Here is a 20,872-nt window from a genome sequence, read left to right as displayed (position 1 = left end):
GACATCTAGTAATGCATCATGGCCACCTAATTATTAGGAGAGTCAAAGGATTCTTTGATAACTTTTCAATGTATAGTCTATTAGTGTAATTCATTTCCTCATCATATATTTCGAAAATGATAAGAGATTGGTGTAGTGTCTACTCTTATTAACCTCTATATTTGTTTCTGCAATTAGATCATTAGTTTTGTAGAAACTTATGAAATTTATTTCACAATCTCCTAATCACCTTGGCCAAGGATTTGATTAAGTTAATATCAATCAAAAAATGATGAGATATTTCCCCTTGAATTACTTGGGATAATGATTCCTATCTGGACCACTAATTTGCCTTCACATACTTCATATTATATCTAAAATGCAAGAAATAAATGCAAGCTCAATATCACTTGGTGATCTTGTGTGTTATTTGAGAAACGCATCAATTAATTCACTTAAAGTGCTAAAATCAAATTATTTGGTATTGTTTTATTTCAATTTAGTGTTTAAGAAATTCCCATTTTCAAAACTTAAAGTAAACCTTTTACTTCTTATGTTTTATTAGAAATTCATTGAAATAAATTTTTCCTTTTTAAGACTTTCCATTTTAATTCTTTCCATAATTAAAACTCCTTTTAATCTTGGAAACCTCTTTATTTTAGGTAAACTTCCTAAAATATATTTAAGATAACATTTTAATTTCTAACATTTAGAACATGGATTATTTCCTAAATTGTATGTTGTTCAACTTATCTAAATGGTGACTTAACAAATTTTTGAAAACTTGTAGTCAAACCAAAATTTTAAGGAAAGTTCAATACTATCACATAATTTTAGTAATTTCTTCTAAAGTAGGAAACTATTTCCTATGAATTTTCCAAATTAAGATACTATCCTTAATTTTATGAATTACGTTTAAAGTAGAAAACAATTTTCTATTTTGTATGAATCACCCAAAATTAAAATTCTATCCTTAATTTTAGGAATTACTTTTAAAGTAGAAAATAATTTTCTATTTTTTATGAATCACCCAAAATTAAAATTCTATCCTTAATTTTAGGAATTACTTTTAAAGTAGAAAACAATTTTCTATTTTTTATGAATCACCCAAAATTAAAAATATATGGCATTTAAGTTCTCTTAAAACTCTATAAATCATGAGTCAAACTCATGAACAAGTTGCTAAAAATTTCCAACAAGTGTATTTAACAATTAAACACAAAATTCATGAAGAATTAAGCCACCAAAACCGATCATAACTGTCTAAAATTTTCTGCAATGAATCTTTGTTGTTTTAGAACTCGAAAATATGATTTTTATGAACCTTTTTCATACTAAATCAAGTTTAGCCAAAACATGCAGTAATTTAATTTGATAAAACTAATTTTTAACAATTAAAACCTGCTCATAACACTTATCCAATATCAGTAAAAAGAAATCGACACATTAGTCTCCAAAACACCTCAAAACTATTTGGTTTTAACTTGACTTTGTAAGCCTTTTAATCTATTCATTAATTCTTCAACTAAACATGATTTTAAACCTTTTAAAATATGTCTTAATGAATTAATTATATGCTGTCTAGATTTGAATTAAAGCAGAAAAACAAATTTTAAAAAAATCCTTTAAAATTGATATATATCAAATTAACACACAAATCGATCTTATTGATTATCACCAAGAATCAAGCATGCATATTACATGAAAACATCAAACAAAAGCTCTGATACCATTGCTGGGATTCGACCTCATGCTCAAATATGAAAATAATCAATAAATTAAAACATCAAACAAAGGCAGCGGAATAATAAACTAGCATTTAATCAGAAAAACAGCCGAATCCTATCAGATCAATTTCTGTGTTTTTCATGTAATTTTCAAATTAGTTATGAACATTTATAAGTTTAAGAATTACATACCATGCTTTAGATATCGTAATCAAGAGCCAATTAAATCAAAATCTTTGCTTCTTCACCTGTGGGATTTGTCAAATTTTCAGCCATCCAAGAGTTTGACCTCTAATAGTAATCCACACAGTGATCGAATAAGATCTTCTCAAAGGTATGATTTTTTACTTGAGATAGAAAGTTTTGTTTCTAAAACAAAAAGGACTAAAAAATTCTTGTCGAATCTTATTTTTGTCAAACAAAGAAAACTATTTTTTTTCTTATTTTATGAAACAACTGAGAAGTGGTTGGAGGCTTAAAGTTTTAGTTTACTAACATAATATATTTATATAGCCAAACTAAGTTGTAACCCTAAATATAATAATTGTATTTTAATTTAATTAAGTCTCTGTGAATTTAATTAATTTCTCACTTTTATTTTGATCTATTATAATTAAGTTCAACTTAATTAATTATCCTTATTTAATCTTAATTATGTCACTTAATGTGTGTGACCCATTAAGCTTCTAACATGTTGGCAATAAATATAAATTATAGTCAAATATCAATTTGACAATTGATTTATATTTATAGATCATGGTGGCATCTAGCAATACATCATGACCACCAAAATGTTAGAGAGTTAATTAAAGAATTTGACAAAGTCCTTCAGTGATAAGCATCTCAGTGCAATACGGTCATTTCATCAAACATCCCGGATATGTCATTAAGCATAGCTCAGTTGCCACTTATGACATTCCATATCAGTTCTCATAATTCATGACTAACCTTATGAATTTAGAAAACTAACGTTCCTCAAATTTATCATGCTTTGGCCAAAGACTTTATACAAGTTAATCAAGAATTGAGAACAAGTGAGATACATCTCTTCATATCACTTGGGGTGATGAATCATCTCTTGACCATTCATTCACCTTCACACGTTTCATGGTATATCCAAAAGCACCTTGTTTAGGCATCTGGTCACTTCCAAACCTGTAGAGGTGAAATTAAAATATATCATTCCCCACACAATATGACTTGGTGTCTCAAGTCTGAGGACTAGTTGCACGACTATCACATGAGAACATTTTCTACAGACACTTGCATGAAATACTAAATGAAGTTCTCATTACGAGTCATGTTCAATGAACTTGTTTTTTAACAAGTACTTACATGTTATCCTTAAGTATCCCATATATTTCAATTTATGAGATCGATTGCTTACTTCTCAAGTAAGGAGGCTTAACATGTACTAGTCTTTGAGCATTGTCAATGCCCTGTATTGACAATACAATGAACAAGAATAATTTTAGAAGCATGGCTTTGATACATAGTGATATCATAATTGTAACAACTTTACAATTCTCTAACAAGGCATTTATATTTCATAGGCTTCATCCAATTAGTACTTAATAACTCATTATTATTGCACTAACATGAAGAAAAACCTCTATCACATATAGCTATATGATTAAGTATACATTAAATGATAATATATATTTCTTGACCAATTCAATTGACTCAAGGGCATATACCAACACATATATCTTTGTCTTTTATGTTTTGTGTAGAGGAATGAAAAGAGTTTGTGATGCCAAGTAAATGAGCTTTGGTGCTGGTATGTTTATGATGCTTGTGATACTGTGGATTTTTGACAAGTTTGTTTAGACTGTGATTTTTATGTGCAGATTGGGGGTATGTATTGTATGGGGTTCTTCTTTTGTGAATACAAATGTGAGTGAGGATTCTTTATAGGGGTGGATGCTTTTATTTTGAGCTATGTATTGCACCAATGGCCAAGGATGTTGGAGGTCATGCTAACCTCCGTGTGGGGCGGGATGTGTATTTATGGTTGTGGGGCTTTTGTGGTGTGTTTTGCAGCAAGTATATTTTGTCCTTCTACTGTTCTTGATCTGCAAAGGCATGTGAATTTCTTTGTTTTTATAAAATGAATCTAATTCTGCCTTTTTTTAAAAAAAAAAATTGGTTCAAGAAAATTAAATTCGTTTCATCTATGAGTTATACCACCTTTCTTTATCACAATCTCATGTCCTTATCCCTCAAGAAAGGAACAGTTGCCGTTGATCAGTGATGGAAAGGACCAAAGGGTGTGTTTGGCTTAGTCAAAAGGGATATTCCATTATTCCTTGAGTTTTGACTGTGGACACACCTTTACCTAATATGTTACAATACAATATGCATTTATTCATAGGTACAGATAACCTTCTTGCTACCATTTTCATCAACATGACTTCTCTTTTCCATTTCCAATAATTTATCCAACTTTGTTTAACCCGAGGTTGATAAAAATCGTTACCATCATGCTATGAGGGGTAATTTACAATTATACGACGGAGGACAGTAGATCCACAAAACTCAAACAATAGAAACGTATACACGCAACAACGTCCCTTTTTTTTTTGTTTCTTTCAAAGCAAAATAGCGAAACTGAGAGACGGAGGACCCAGCCCGGGGAAGAAGAAGAAGGAAGAAGAGAAAAACATCAACAAGAAATTAAAGAAAAGGTACGATCTATCAATCATTTCAGCTAACATTTCAAATCAAGATTCAAAATCTAGGATGCCAAATAACCGTACGCAAAAGGCCGGTTGAATTTCTTTGCAATTTTGTAGTAACGGTTTAATCAAGATTTAAATTTTATCTGACGGTTCATTGATCGAACTAATTGACGCCGTGATGCATAATTTGATATTTCTTGATCTTGTCTGTTATCTTTATTTATTTATTTAAATCTTCATTCCAAGTAATTGAATGAAGATTCTACGATGTGATGAGTAATTTATGAGCTGAATCTATAGTATTTTATTTGTTTTCTCTGTCATGTTCCAATTAGAAGAAAAATAGAAAGGAAAAATTATCATGAAATTGTTGCTACTTGCCAATATTTTAATTTTTGTTTTTTTTTTTCTATTTCAGGTTATTTGACTGGGCTCCTTGCTGTTGTTCAGCTCTGTAATGAACTTGGGGTGTAACCTGAGAGTTGCCATTGATTGCTTTTAAGGCAACAATGAAGCGATATGTTTACATCAATGATGATGAATCTTTACAAGAACTTTACTGCGATAACCAAATTTCTAACAGAAAATACACTGTATTGAACTTCCTCCCAAAAAATTTATGGGAGCAGTTCAGGTATACCCTATAGAGTTTTGTTTTCAATTGGAGATTAGTTTAATAATCTGGATTTGATTATATATTGGGTTCCCTTGGTTATGTAAGTAGAACTATGCTCATCATTTTTGCAATGAAGATCTTTTCTACATGCAACGATCATAGTTGCTGCCTGACTAATTGTTTATTCTTTTAAGCATGGCTGCATAACATGATTGAGTGGTCCCATTTAGAGACTCTTATGTGGTATTCAATGTATTTTCTGATTCATTAATCAATGGTGCATGATAATGTATTTGGGCTGAGATATCAATCTTTTTTCTACTTGAAAGTTTAATCAATTATGCATTTCTCAGTCTCACCCACTGTTTCTTTTCTTTTCCCTGATGGTCTCACTGACTGTTGCTAATATGTCTATTGCTTCTCATTTCAGCCGGTTCATGAACCAGTATTTCTTATTGATTGCTTGCCTTCAGTTATGGTCACTAATTACTCCAGTAAATCCTGCCAGTACATGGGGCCCGCTAATTTTTATATTTGCAGTCTCTGCATCAAAAGAAGCATGGGATGACTACAATCGATATTTGTCAGACAAGAAAGCAAATGAGAAAGAAGTCTGGGTTGTTAGGCAGGGCATCAAAAAACATGTAAGGGAAATTTCTAATGTTCTTTTGGTTCTTTTGTGTAATTATTAGAAAACTTATGTAATTTGAATTTGTTAGCATAAATCAACAGAAATTGCATGTATCTGTTTATTTTTTTATTTTTTTATTTTCAGGTTGACTGATCTCTTGATTAAGGATTTACTTACTGTCTTTTTTCCTTTTAAACTTTGTAAAACTAACTGTTTGCTCTCTCTTTTTTTTCATTTGTGATCGTGACAATGATTTGCAGGTCCAAGCCCAGGATATTCATGTTGGTAATATAGTATGGCTTCGTGAGAATGATGAGGTGCCATGTGATCTTGTTTTAATTGGTACCTCTGATCCTCAAGGCCTTTGCTATGTGGAGGTGAATATGTGACTCTTAGTAAAAATTGTAAAATGTTGTAATTGTAAATATATATGCATGGTTGAAGTATCAGTGTGGGCAGGAAAGGACACCGATAATTTGGATAACAACACATTTATGTGAACTTGAGAGAGCGCTTCTGTTGGAAAAGTTCTGTTTGATTGCATGAATAGATATGGGTACCTTTTGTACTCCGACTTTGTTAGCATTTCAGATATAAGAAAATCTAAATCAGGCTATGATTTTGTTTCAATTTTTTTAATAAGTCTGAGTGGGTTGAATTCATTTGGAAGATTGTTGGATTATAATGCACACATTCAGACTCTTATTAGCAATGAATAGGAACTTGGATGAAGCCTAGGTCTTCATGTAAAGAAGAGAAGAGCCTTGCCTTTCAGAAAAAAAAAAAAAAGGAAGATAAGAGCCTTAACATATAAAATTGTTAAGAATGCTCATGTTGTATATATAAAAGGTATGTTTTATTTTTTTACATCACCTGACGGTACAAATTGTCTTGCAGACTGCTGCACTTGACGGTGAAACTGATCTGAAGACAAGGGTAATACCCTCTGCTTGCATGGGAATAGATTTTGAATTGCTTCATAAAATCAAGGCAAGATTTCTTTTAAGTACCATAAATTCAAAATTGTTGTGTGTTTTAGATGCACACTAATGTACGTGTATTTGTGATCTTTACATGTTCTATCTTCTTTTTCAGGGTGTTATTGAGTGTCCAAATCCAGATAAAGATATTAGAAGATTTGATGCTAATCTGCGTCTGTTTCCTCCATTTATTGATAATGATGTATGTCCTTTAACCATAAAAAACACAATTCTTCAGTCATGCTACTTAAGGAACACAGAATGGGCTTGTGGAGTAGCTGTATACACAGGCAAGTTCCTATGTTATGAAATATAAAGGTCACAAATAAATCATATTATCATTGTATCATTCTTCTGTATTATTCATCCTCTTCCCCTTAATGTCTAAAGCATGGTATATGAAGAAGCTAAAGAATGATGAGAAAGGGTGAGATGTAGAAGACTAGGTCATAAATTAATGTGAACATGGTTACAGAGGAAAATTGGTAAGCAGAACATATTCATTTGATGGGTGATTCATGATAACCCTATCTCTGAGGAAAATATATACATTGTATTGAGACTCGTGATTTTTAGTTGCAAGAACTTCTTAGTATTTATGAACATGTAGAAGCAGGTTACAGAACATTTTTCAACGTGTTCTGGCTGTTCTCACATTGGGATTGAAGGCTGAAACATATGATGGTATTTTAGTCATTTTTCCTGGTGGGTTCTCTGATGAGCAGTGGTAAATAAGCTTCATCTAGTATTCAATCATTTTATGAGGAGATTTTAGCTTCTAGAAATCATAACTTTGACAGTGTTACATGCAAAGATCCTTGGATGTAGCAGAATCTTATTTTGCATTTTCTCTCTATATTGGTTAGTATGTTTGTTTTACATGCACATTTTACCTCACATTCATTTTCTTTAATCTATTACAAGCTTCTTTGTTCATGCACTCATTCTTTGCTTTTAACCTGACTTAACACCACATTGGTGGGCTAGGCAATGAGATTTTGGCAGATGCATTGATCATGTGATAGCTTTTCTTTTTATTTTATTTCATTCTATACACTCTCTGAAACTTGTTTGCTATTTAACTTTTTGAATTATGTTGTGACTGTTTCTGTACTGTTTTGTTCTCTCAATTGGCTTCCTGAGTTTTCTACACTGTTTTTGAAAAAATTATTTTTGTGATCTATTAGTTCATCCAATGTGTGCTGTGGCTTCATTTATCATTCTGTTAGAGTTGACATCTGTCCTGGAATTTTTGAATTATATGTTCCATTTCAGGAAATGAAACTAAGTTGGGTATGAGTAGGGGCATACCTGAGCCAAAGTTAACAGCCATGGATGCCATGATCGACAAGTTAACTGGGGCCATATTCGTTTTCCAGATAGTGGTTGTTATGGTTCTTGGTATTGCTGGGAATGTGTGGAAGGATACAGAAGCAAGAAAGGTTGTCAGAGATTGCAACTTGTAGCTTGAGTTTCTCATCTAGTTATTATCATTATTAACCATATACTTAATCATTATGTTTGTTTCCTTTTCAACCAAACTCAATAGGAATCTGCATGAACTTTATGCTTTTCAACTTAATAGGAATCTATATTAGTCTTCTCCTTATAATTGTAGAGAATTTGTAGTTACACAAAAATGACTAACTTGGAAAGTCTTATATCTGTTTTTATCTATGTTAATATTGCCTCATATTTTGACCCCTTGAAAGGACCTTTTTTTACTGCTATCGTTGAAGTTGACCCTGGCTCTTTTCAAAGGAATGAACTTAAAGTTGGATCATGGCATAAGATCTGCATGGCCCAAGGATGAAAATTATATGCATAAAAGATTTCATATATGCCAGGCAGGGTACTCTTTTTACTAAGCAGTCTGAATTTCTCTAAGCCTTTTATTTTGGAGTGTGTAACTTAGAGATGTTTATGGGCTGGGTCTGGGTGCAGCCTGCTCATTTACATAATATTTTATTATGAAAATATTAAATTAAATATATTTGAGAATTAAAATTAAATATTATATTAACATAAGCCCAAGCCTGGTCTGAGTCAGGCTGGACATACAGGCCTGGGTTGGCAGCCCTCCCTTAGATACCATCTCTGACGCTTCTACCTGTATTGTTATTTCAAATTATCTGGCTGTTCAGTTGCCTTTACTCCATATATGCCTGTGGTTTGCCATATTGTTAACTAGATTTTTCTTGTTCTTGGGTCTTAATCTTATCATGAAGCTTTACACTTGCCCCCAATTTTATTTGTCACAGTGTGGTAACTTCATAAGAATGCTGAATTTGTTGATGTACTCTTGTTGCAGCAATGGTATGTGCTATATCCATATGAAGGTCCATGGTATGAACTATTGGTCATTCCTCTTCGTTTTGAGCTTCTATGTTCCATCATGATACCGATTTCTATTAAGGTAATCTAATTTGAGAATGCTAATGATTTTGGATTGTTACACTTCTTGTTTTGGTGGTGTGAACCTGGATGATATTGAAAAGAGCAACTTGCCTTGCTGTTAATAGCACAGGAGATTCTTAGCAAGAATTGCTATCCTCTAGCATGGAGGGAAGAGATTGTTGAGCTAGAGCAAAACCAATGGTGCAAAAGTGATGTGAGCTTCAGGACAAAGTATTAATGGCTCATGACGTACTCATAACATGATTAGAGTGCATCATTTAGCTAACTTGCAAACTTAGATTTGGGCAATGTATTCAGCTTGATGGAAGTAAAAAACAGTACCAGTGTAGAAATGTTTTAGTTTCATGCATATTGCACATAAATACAAAACCTAGTGGAAGGGCGAGGGTATACATGTTTTTGTTTCAATCAGGTTTTAATTGCTAAAAGCCAGAAGTAGGTGTCATAAACCAGTTCTACTTTGAAATTTTTATTGTTATATTTCATTGTACTGATGATCCAAGTTAATAGCTCTTAAATTAATAGTTTATTTTCTATTACTATCAGGCTTGTTGGTTTGGAGATTGTCAGTTTTTTTAGTTGAGGCTTACAGTTTAAAGTAGCTGGGAATATCATGTTTTACTTAAACATTTTTTGTTTGTTTTTATGCCTAATTTTGATTTATCTGGTTCAATGTTGGTTTCATTTCTCTATTTTAAAAAGAAATTCTCTGGTCTTTTCTCTTATTAACCATACTGCTTTGTCTTGCAGGTGTCTCTAGATCTTGTGAAGAGTTTATATGCGAAGTTTATTGATTGGGACAATGAGATGATAGACCAAGAGACCGGTATTCCATCACATGCAGCAAAGTAAGATTTTTTTTTTTTTTTTTGAAGAAAAAATCCACGAGTTGGAGTATCTATAGTAATATATGGAGCTGCAAGCTGAGTTGGTGTCACACCAACTAAACATGATCTGTTTATATGTTTAAGTTGAGTCATTGTCCTACACAACTATGTTAACTAGCCTACCTTCCCCTTTTTTTTCTTTTATTCTCCTTTAAATTTACTTTTAATGACTCTTATCTCATATTTTTTCTTTTCAAATACTATTATTGAAAAAAAATTATACAATTATTTAGCTACATAGTTATGTATGCCTCACCTTCTAGGGCATGAAATTTGAGTTATCTTGCATATATATTAAGATCAGTTTGTTTTTATGTGGCAGCACAGCAATAAGTGAGGACCTTGGGCAAGTTGAGTACATATTGACAGACAAAACCGGAACCCTAACTGAAAATAGAATGATTTTTAGAAGATGCTGTATTAGTGGTATTTTCTATGGAAATGAGAGTGGTGATGCGTTGAAAGGTTTGTATCTACTTCTTGTCTCTTTTTTTCTTGTTGCTTATTCAATTTCAAGTTTTTTCATTTCTGTTGAATGAAGAGTTTATCTTTCCTAAAATTATGTGGGTTTCTGGAGCAACATAGTTGACTTTATGGTCCTACTTTTATTTTATGTGAATCACCTAGATAGCTTTGTATTTAATCTGAGGCAGCTTTATGAATTCCTACCCTGAAGGATTGAGAGTCACATTTCAAAGTAAGTCTGTTGGATGTATTCTTTCCCCCTCTGAAAACCCTACAGAAAATGATGAAAAGGATTGTCCTTCCAAATATGTTGTCCTGTTTCTTAATTGAAATAATCAACAGTATTTGTCCTTTTTCCTCTGGTCCAAATAAAAGTTAATGTTTTTTAATTGAGGAGGCCAAAAAGTTTGAACAAATTTTTGTTCTTACTTATTTACTAAATTAGTCTTTCCTGTACTGCTGTAGAATGTGACAACTACTGAAGTAAGTGTGCTGGTTCTTATTAATTAAAGCCTTACTTGAGTCCCAATAATTTTCTAGATTTTCTGATTCTTCATTTTGCTCTAGCACAATGCTGCTGACTGCTGGTGAAATTAGTGTTTCAGGCTTAAAGCAGTTCTGCACCTTATTTCCCCCCAGGCCCATGAGTTATGGAAGGAAAAATTTATGACAGTTTTAAGCAGTATTTGACAATTAATTAATTGTATCAGTTGAAAATGTAGCACTGAATATTATTTACCTGTCATAGTTTGTTGTTCTTTATGGTTTTAGTATTTATACTGTGAAATTACATAATTGACTTGAAGCAAAATGCCTGCTTTTAGATGGCTGAGCTTGATATTCTGAACATTTTATGTTTTTTAATCTGAACTAGTTTGGAATTTATGGGAGGATGTTTAAATCAGTTATTGCCTTACATTGAGGATTATTTTCAAGTGAACATTTCAACTTTGGTTGTGATTAATTTTACTACTGGTGCACAGATGTGGAGCTGCTTAATGCTGTTGCTGGTAGCTCTCCTGATGTTGTTCGGTTTCTCACGGTTATGGCTATATGTAATACTGTTATACCTGTAAAGAGGTGAATCTGCTTTCTAGCTTGCAGGATTTTAGCTGCAATTTTGACATATATCCTTGTAGCAGAATCATATTCTTCATTTCCAAATTCTATATGAATATGTTCACTAATAAATATTTTGGGAAACCTTTTATTTTCTGTGATTATTGTCTGTAGCAAAACTGGAGCCATCTTGTACAAGGCACAATCTCAGGATGAAGATGCTCTTGTTAACGCCGCTGCCCGATTGCATGTGGTTTATGTCAATAAAAATGCAAATATTCTTGGTAAATTCATTTTCTTTTTGCTGTCATAAAAGATGGAAATTGATTGTTGGGATGATTATTTATGGTTCCTGTATTTGAATATTTTACAGAGATCAGGTTCAATGGTTCAGTAATTCAATATGAAGTATTGGAAACTCTGGAGTTCACTTCTGATAGGAAAAGAATGTCAGTGGTTGTTAAAGATTGCCAGAATGGGAAGATTATCCTTCTGTCAAAAGGCGCAGATGAAGCAATTCTTCCTTATGCTTATGCTGGTAATGCTTTTTTTTTTTTTTCAATCTCTTACTTAACAGATAACATTTATAACACATCAATTAGGTTTTTCTTTCTAATTCAATTTATTTATTTGATGATTGATGGCAGGATATCTGCTTGATTGTCTTTTTGATAAAATCTTTGTTGGCAGTATATCTGCATGATTTATTTATTTGATGATTGTTGCCTGAGTGTGCATGATCATCCTGGTCCTCTGTGATGAATTTCTTTTGTTAACAAGTACAAATAATTGTTGCAATCCTGCATGGCACGCAATCCTGCATGGCACAACTACCATGTGCATCAGTTCAATATGGGGTGTTGTAGGCATGGATCTTGTAGCAAGTCTATGTTGCCTGGTCATGTATGGTGTCAAGTCTCATCCTTCATTGCATTGTCATGAACTTGATAAAATAATTTTGGAAAGAATCAAGTTTGATCTATGTTCAATGTCTGCCACCCTTATTTACTATTTTTATTGTAGTTATTTAATATCCTTGTCTGATCTCATTGCATTCTAGTTGAAGAACTAATACATTAGTCAATCATTACTAATATAACATCTTGCTATTGCACTCATTTTTAAAAAAGGTGACAAATTGGCTTCAATGTCGTAACATCATTCTTTTTCAGGGCAACAAACAAGGACATTTATTGAAGCTGTAGAACAATATGCTCAATTGGGGCTTCGTACGTTATGCTTAGCTTGGCGTGAATTAAAAGAAGATGAGTATCAAGAATGGTCTTTGATGTTCAAAGAGGCCAGTAGCACATTGGTTGATAGGGAGGTAAAGGGTGCAATCCAAGGATCTTTCTGTCTGTTCTATTCATATCTTTATTTTTACTTTCACATACATTTGGTCAAGTTTGTAATAAAAGTGACTGAGTTTCTCTAGTTGCTGTTTTCTACAGTGGAGGATTGCCGAGGTCTGCCAAAGATTAGAACATGATTTTGAGATTCTAGGAGTTACTGCAATAGAGGATCGTCTACAGGTGAAGTAGAGGCATTTAAATCCAACTTTTCAGTGTAAAATTTGTGTCATCTATTTTTAAGTCAAATCTACGTTATTGGATGCTAACATTTGTCTAACCTATTGGTTTTTATTATGTTAGGATGGTGTACCAGAAACAATCGAGACACTCAGAAAAGCAGGAATAAATTTTTGGATGCTGACCGGAGACAAACAAAATACTGCCATTCAGATTGCACTTTCTTGCAATTTTATTTCCCCAGGTAGATTAATATCATTTTCATAAAACTCAATTTCTTATGTTATTCACATGTTTCAAATTTCTCCATTCTGGTTTCCTTGCGGTTTTGCCATTGTTTCACATATCTAGGTCAATGAATCATTTTCATAGAACTCAATTTCTTATGTTAATTCACATGTTTCAAATTTCTCCATGCTGGTTTCCTTGCAGTTTTGCCATTGTTTCACATATCTAGGTCATTGAATCATTTTCATACAACTCAATTTCTTATGTTATTCACATGTTTCAAATTTCTCCATACTGGTTTCCTTGTGGTTTTGCCATTGTTTCTCATATCTAGGTCAATGAGAAGGTACTTTTCTTGGTTCCTAAATCCTGGAAACTATGCTAGTTGTATGTTTGAAGCTTGGATTGAACAGCTGCATATACTCAAGTGTCATCCTGGCATCCCTCCACATCTCCACATACCTAATATACTTGATTATTGTTCTTGGTGTTCATGTCAGATTAATGATTAATCTAAATAGATTGATTCTCTTTTTCCCTTGTGGTGAGGGCAAAGTTTAAGGTTCTGGTTACATAGAAAGTGCTATTTTGCACTTCTATGTGATTTTGTGAAGGAATGTTCTTGTGCTGTCAGTTTTGATTCTACTGGTAGTTTGGTACCACATGAAATTCTATTGCTTTTGAAATCAATGAATAGAAGATTCTCATTAGTGTTTCTCTATCATTGATCACATTTCTTTGTGCTTCCTTCCCAAACTTCCTGTCAGAGCCAAAAGGTCAGCTTCTTCTAATTGACGGCAAAACTGAAGACGAAGTTTGTAGAAGTTTAGAGAGAGTTTTGCTTACAATGAGGATAACATCTTCGGAGCCAAAGGTAAATTTTAATGCTCCATCTTTGTAAATTTAAGTAAAGTGATGGGTTCTCTTATGGTTTTTTTCATTCTGGCTGCTATGTTTTGAGTGATTTCCATGCCTTAATTTAATTTTTCTAAAATTAAATTATCGCCTTAATGTAGGAATTTCAGTCACTTGATTAAGGGAAGTTATTTGGTTCTAAACTGATTGGTGATTTCGGGAAAATAAAATAAAATCTAGTGAGCGATCTGACAAGCGCAGACTAGGGGCAGGTTTCTTGTAAGTGTTACTAAGAACAAAGAAATGCTGCTGTCTTTAGACAGTGTAAAGTTCATGTTAACGTAATCTCACCACTAAAGGATGAAGCTCAGCACCTCAGCTATATACTCTAAATTGTTGCAGTGGCTACCAAAAGTTAGGGTCACCTAGAATCAGACAATGTTTGTGTGTATGTACAGATTTGAATATATTTATTTATCTATTCTTTCCTCCTGCTAGGCAAAGTATCACTTTTTGTCTCATGTGCATAAACTCAAGAATCAGAGGACAGTTTCTGTGAAAAAGAAAAATGAATCAGTGAATGGTTTGAACATGTGCGGTCTGATGATGAATTCTATATTATTTTTCTGCATTCTTGGTTGAGTATTTAATGGAAATTCTTGTTATTTGTTACATTAATGTTAAGAAATGCTTATCTATTTCATCATTGATGTCCGGTAAAGAACCTTCCATCCTTTTACTTGCTTTTTTTTTAACATTTTAGTTTATTTTATTATACTCATGGGGAGAACTTATCTGATAAAATATTATCTGTCTGATGGTTAACTCAAAAGGTTTTAATATTGATTCCTTTTCCCATTTTTGACTTTTCCAATCATCACAGGATGTGGCATTTGTTGTTGATGGATGGGCTCTTGAAATAGCACTTAAGCATTACCGGAAGGCTTTTACTGAATTAGCTATTTTGTCAAGGACTGCTATCTGTTGTCGTGTTACACCGTCTCAAAAGGCACAGGTTTTGATTTTGCTCTTATTAATTTTAAATTTCTCATAATTAATTTGGCTTGCTATCAATTTAAGTTACTACTACAGAACTTTCTAAGAAAGATTTTATAATTATGTTCTTCCTTGTAATTACATTTGTCATGCTCAAGAAGTTGACTGGCTTTTCGATTTTTTGTTTCTATAAATTTTTCCTTGAAGCTCATGTTAACCTCCTTAGCTGTGCTCGGATATTCAGAAGTAAAAGTTGAATGTCTTGAAAACTTTTTAAATGATAGTTGATGTGTCGTGCATAAATCTTGTTACTTCGTAAAGGGAACTTTCCTAGCAAATACCTAAAATCAAATTGCTAAAATTCCCTAACCAAAATAAATTATGTAGTTGAAAATATGAAAAGGCTGTATAGAACTTATCTATAATAGTCTGCAGTATGATCATTATCTGCAGATTCTCATCAAGTGACAGTGTTGGCTCGTAACTAATGTACAAGCTAATTTGGAGAAAAGAAATAAACAAGCTAATTAGTGAGAAGAAAAGGGATCCTTGACAGTCTGCCTGTATGTTGCTGCATGTGTCTACTAATCAAAACAACCAAGATACTATTATGGCTTGAATAAGTGTCTTGCATGTTATCCTTTACAATAATATCATTGTAACAGCTCGATGTTTCTTTTGTCATTTTTTATGTATGGAATCTACCTTTCTGCTCAAATTCGAGTGGAGAAAAAGCATGTAACCAATAGAACTGTTAGATCTCTCGGTATGTGGACTATGGCAGGATTTTCTGGTGCTACTAATACTTTGAATAAGCAAGGGAATATAATACCTTCAGATTTTTCTTGCTTCTAAGAAGCAATATTGAGTGAAGACTGGCATGGCTTGGCCCTGATACATGTTGGGAGTTCCATGTACTAACATAAATGTAAATATTGGACAAAAAGAAAAATGCAGAGCAATTTGGGAGTTTTACTACATCATTTTGGTTGTTTTTCTTTATAGAATGCTATCACCCCTCACCATGAAGTATCAATTATCATTGCTGGCCTATTATATTTTAGCTAGATCAGCTTCTAATTGTTTTTGTATATGCTGATATGCCATGATCTCTCATTTGCTATATGTACATCTACTGTGTGTGGTAGTTCTCTTAGTACCTTGATCTGAATTAAGATTGTTTACTGTATTAGGCTTTGTCCTGCTTTTATTCCTAGGGATAAGCTTATCCTTGCTAATTTAAATTAATGGATATTTTATTTGTGATTTGTTAACAGTATTCATAAAGAATATATTAATTATTTCTGTTGTCTCTCTCAATTTCTATGGGAAGGATGATTATTGCATATAAAGAAAATGATACTTTTGGCAGCTTGTCGAACTCTTAAAGTCATGTGATTATAGAACACTGGCTATTGGGGATGGCGGAAATGATGTGAGAATGATACAACAAGCTGATATTGGCGTTGGCATTAGTGGAAGAGAAGGGCTGCAGGCAGCAAGGGCAGCTGATTATAGTATTGGAAGTAAGAAACACTTAAATATGTTGAGAACTTTCTAGAATAGGTTTGTCTGTTATTTCTTTTTCGTTTTATGAACTTATAATGAAAGTGTTAATAAATCTTGACTGAACTTGAAAAATCTAATACTCCTTGATTGTGTTGTATAACCTATATCCAGTATCCTATTCAGGCTTAAGGAGTCATTATGAGAATGATTCTATAGGCAAAATTGTCGTTACCACTCCCTTGCCAGAATATATTATGAATGTGATCAAAATGGATATTACCAACTGTTTCTTGTTGATAATATTCTATTTCATGGTTTTGAAGGGCAATATTTGGGATAAAATGTGCAAGGCATTGAAAAATAATGGTAGTTTTGTTTGGAGGGAAGTTTAGTATTAAGCTAAGCATGGTGTTTCTCATGGCTGCCTTAAATGTTTGGGTACACAAAATTCATATATTAAACACTATTTGGTTGAGGCAATGACACAAGCTTCTCTTTTACATGTTCTTTTTTGTTCTTCAATGTGAGGTGATTGCCTTTGAATTGGTTTTCTTTTCTCATAAATTCCTCTCTTGGGTTGCAGAGTTCCGGTTTCTTAAAAGATTGATACTTGTTCATGGCCGTTATTCCTACAATCGCACAGCTTTTCTATCCCAGTATTCCTTCTATAAGTCACTAGTTATCTGTTTCATCCAAATTTTGTGAGTTCCTGAATCTAATGTTCCTTTACCCGATGCTTTCCATTGTCCATTGTACTTGATTCCACTTTAAACTTATCAGTTCTTTTCTGCTGACACGAATTGCATCAGTTTCTCTTTTATTTCAGGAGTCTCTGGAACCAGTCTTTTCAATTCTGTTAGCTTGATGGCCTATAATGTTTTCTACACTAGTGTTCCTGTTCTAGTCAGTGTCCTTGACAAAGATCTTAGTGAAGGAACAATTATGCAGCATCCACAAATTTTATTTTACTGTCAAGCGGGAAGGTTTGCTGTTTTTCCACTTTATTTTTTTTTTATTTTTAGAGTTTTCAGTATTAACAGGTTGAGGATAAGGAACTGGGCAAATTTGTTGCATTATTTTAGCAGACAACTTTACATCTGCTGGTTAATGGTCATCAAGCTGATGCAGGATTGTTTCTGACACAGGCTTCTTAATCCAAGTACATTTGCCGGATGGTTTGGTCGATCTCTGTTCCATGTGAGTGCTGTCTGTAACTTTGGTTTACATATCAAGGCATTTTTGCTGATATCGCTCATGAAGTCATTGAAACAAATCTCAAACACTTAATGATCCATGGCATTATTAAATCTTACACTGGTGACTGAAACTTCATCATCAGAATACTGTATTATCTGATTCTTTGAGCAAACTCTGACAAACTTGATTAGCTAGTCTGAAACTTTAACTAGCAGCATACCATGGTTTAGGAACATATAGGAGACTTTATCTTGTCTGGTTGGAAATCCAAAAAAATGGTGGGGATTAGTTCTTTGTAATGCTTGCATTTTCAAAAGGCTTTCCAAATTGAACTGCCCTGCCAAGGATTGAAGAGAGTATGTGGTGTGACAGCAATGCACATGATTTGTGTCAAGGTGTTGGATGTGGGGATATTATTTTCTTCAAGGAGTGTGAATGAGTTCTTTAGATTGCAAGTCCATCAAATTGCTTGATGACTCCCCTGCATATCTGGGGCTTCTCTTCATCTATATGCTAGGAATTAGGTTTCAAGCAATAGTTTATCAGACTGGTTAAAAATTTTCTGCTTGTTATTTTATCTGTTTATATTGGAGTTTATTTGAATTTTTCACATTTCTAACAGTTTGCTTTATTGCCCCATCTATTTATTTGGTGGTTATTTGCAGGCAATTGTTGTGTTTGTGATCACCATACATGCTTATGCTTACGAGAAAAGTGAAATGGAAGAACTTTCTATGGTGGCACTTTCAGGATGTATATGGTTGCAGGCCTTTGTTGTGGCATTAGAGACAAAGTATGCTTCCATCTCAAAAATCTGCAGACTACATTGATTATGTTTGGATTTCTGTTTTGTTTGCCTTTTCGTCCTCGTGAGGTTTTTTAGCCCAGCCTGTAGAGAATAAGAAAAAAAAAAGCATGTGATAGTATATCTTGCTTGAGGATCAATGCAAAATAATGTTGTTCCATGAGTGCTGTTAAGAGGTGTTCAATTTTCTTGTTGACACAACTTCTATCCAAATTTAAAAATGTATACGTCAAAACCTTGCTCTACAACTTTTACTAGATTCAGTTCCAATGGTATTTCATAGGTACATATCCTGACTTGCTGAGGTTTTATTGTTGCTTGCAGTTCCTTCACAATATTGCAACATCTTGCCATATGGGGGAATTTAGTTGCCTTCTATGTCATCAATTGGATTTTTAGTGCAGTTCCTTCATCAGGGATGTACACTATTATGTTCCGGTTATGTAGGCAACCATCTTATTGGATAACTATGTTTGTAAGTTTCACATTGCCATTTATTTACTTTCCTTTTGATGTTGCCAGGGAGGGAACATTTCCACTTCCTTTTCTTTCATGTTTAATTAGTTCATGATTGGATTCTAATTTTTCTACTCATCTTCTAACTTGTCAGCTTACCAGTGCCAATTAAAGTGATGGAGGGTAATCCTTTTATTGTACTATAAAATTGGTTTGGTGTTTTACTTGGTTCAAGTTATTGACCAGCACCAGCTTACCCTCTATCACTTGATATGATACTTGGTGTGGTAAACTTAAAAAAGTTAATTCAAAAAGGTAGTAAATGAGCCTGACCATGGCTAAACTTATAATTCGTTACTAATTTGTTCCTTTTCTTTATTAAACAGCTCATAGTTGCAGCAGGGATGGGACCAGTTCTAGCTTTGAAATACTTCCGGTATACATACAGACCAAGTAAGATCAATACACTTCAGCAGGCTGAAAGAATGGGTGGGCCAATTCTGTCTTTAGGCAATATTGAGCCACAACCAAGATCGGTAGAGAAAGAAGTATCTCCTTTATCAATTACTCAACCAAAGAACAGAAATCCAGTTTATGAACCTCTTCTATCGGATTCGCCAAACACTACAAGAAGGTCTTTTGGGTCAGGAACCCCATTTGATTTTTTTCAGTCGCAATCTAGATTGTCTTCAAGCTACTCGAGAAACTGCAAGGACAATTGAGGTATACAAACGTATATCGCTAACATAGCTTGTAGGGGAATTTTTTGGGCATGCCAACATTGTATTTAGTTGCAAATTAGGCTGTCAGCGTTATAAATCAATCTAGCATACATCTGGGCAGAATGGATTGAGAGGAAGGATCCAAATCCACAATCCACATACATGATTTACATTTTGACATATCCAATTTTTATTACATTTATTTGAATGTATTGCAATTTTCTGGTTTATGATGCTCAATATGTGGGACAATCTTTTTCTTCTCAAGATTTCATGAAGAAACAATTGAAGCAAGAGTTACATGTGAGTTTGAAGAAGCGAGGCAGGCTTTAGTATCTCTAGCTACAAGTTAGAGCAACTGAAAAAAGAGTTGCATCCATCTTGTTAATATGGTGGGAATGGTAGAATCAACGTCTTGGCTTTCATGACAAACCAGAGTGGGATAACTTGCCCAAGTTGGTAGGTGAATTAAAAATGAAATGTCATTCAAATGCCACACTAGAATTGAGTTGAGAGGATAATTGATATTATTGAGGTATCCTTCTCGAAGGTGCAATGGTACTGATGGCTAGAAGATTGGACTTTAGTTTCGACGGATCAGTTAAGTTCAACTGGGCTTAGATCAACTAAGTTCGTTGTACTCCTATCTTATTTAATATAATGGATAAACCCAAAAAAAGGACCATCTAGGTAGGCATTGTATATAGATAGTTAACAAAGACCAAACTTATTTATAAGACTTCAGACATCAAATTGACCTACAATTCTGACCACCATTATCCATTTACAAACAGAAATATCTCCTAATTAGGCAAAAAAAAAAAAAACAAAGAAGGGCGAAGAATCTTGGTTGGTAAACAAAAAACAGTTCTAATTCTTGGTAATTAACTGCCTATTAATGTGCATAAGCGTACATTCCTACCTTCCGAAGAGGAAGAAGAAAGGAGACAGCAAGCAATATGTATTCAATTAGGTTGGACGCCATATTTCTCTATTTGTTGTTTGTGAAAAGCCACAAGCCATTTGTCACGCAATGAGACGTTAAAGAATTGATATCCCTTTTGCTCCCCATGCAGATACAGATGTATGGCCTATCTATACCTGAACACTATTATCCCTTCGATGCTGGCGG

General features: G+C 33.4%; 1 protein-coding gene across 1 annotated transcript; it reads left to right on the top strand.

Moving 5' to 3' along the window:
• The first annotated feature begins 4,099 nt into the window (after positions 1-4,099).
• ALA2 (aminophospholipid ATPase 2) lies at positions 4,100-19,968 on the top strand. Its single transcript, XM_007043590.3, has 25 exons — positions 4,100-4,393; positions 4,806-5,021; positions 5,434-5,647; positions 5,895-6,011; positions 6,532-6,624; positions 6,730-6,904; positions 7,890-8,056; positions 8,926-9,030; positions 9,783-9,880; positions 10,242-10,384; positions 11,368-11,464; positions 11,618-11,727; positions 11,817-11,981; positions 12,616-12,770; positions 12,895-12,975; positions 13,096-13,216; positions 13,968-14,074; positions 14,939-15,070; positions 16,424-16,577; positions 17,144-17,261; positions 17,370-17,543; positions 17,706-17,757; positions 18,423-18,550; positions 18,887-19,037; positions 19,405-19,968. Exons 2-25 carry the CDS (start codon positions 4,897-4,899, stop codon positions 19,738-19,740), a joined length of 3,318 nt encoding a protein of 1,105 aa, XP_007043652.3. The 5' UTR covers positions 4,100-4,393; positions 4,806-4,896; the 3' UTR covers positions 19,741-19,968.
• The last annotated feature ends 904 nt before the right edge of the window (positions 19,969-20,872 follow it).

This window comes from Theobroma cacao, chromosome 2, assembly GCF_053813885.1.
Source record: "Theobroma cacao isolate CCN51 chromosome 2, ASM5381388v1, whole genome shotgun sequence".
Lineage (NCBI taxonomy): Eukaryota > Viridiplantae > Streptophyta > Magnoliopsida > Malvales > Malvaceae > Theobroma > Theobroma cacao.
The sequence above is the reverse complement of the archived record's forward strand: the minus strand, read 5'-3'. Positions and strand labels throughout refer to the sequence as shown.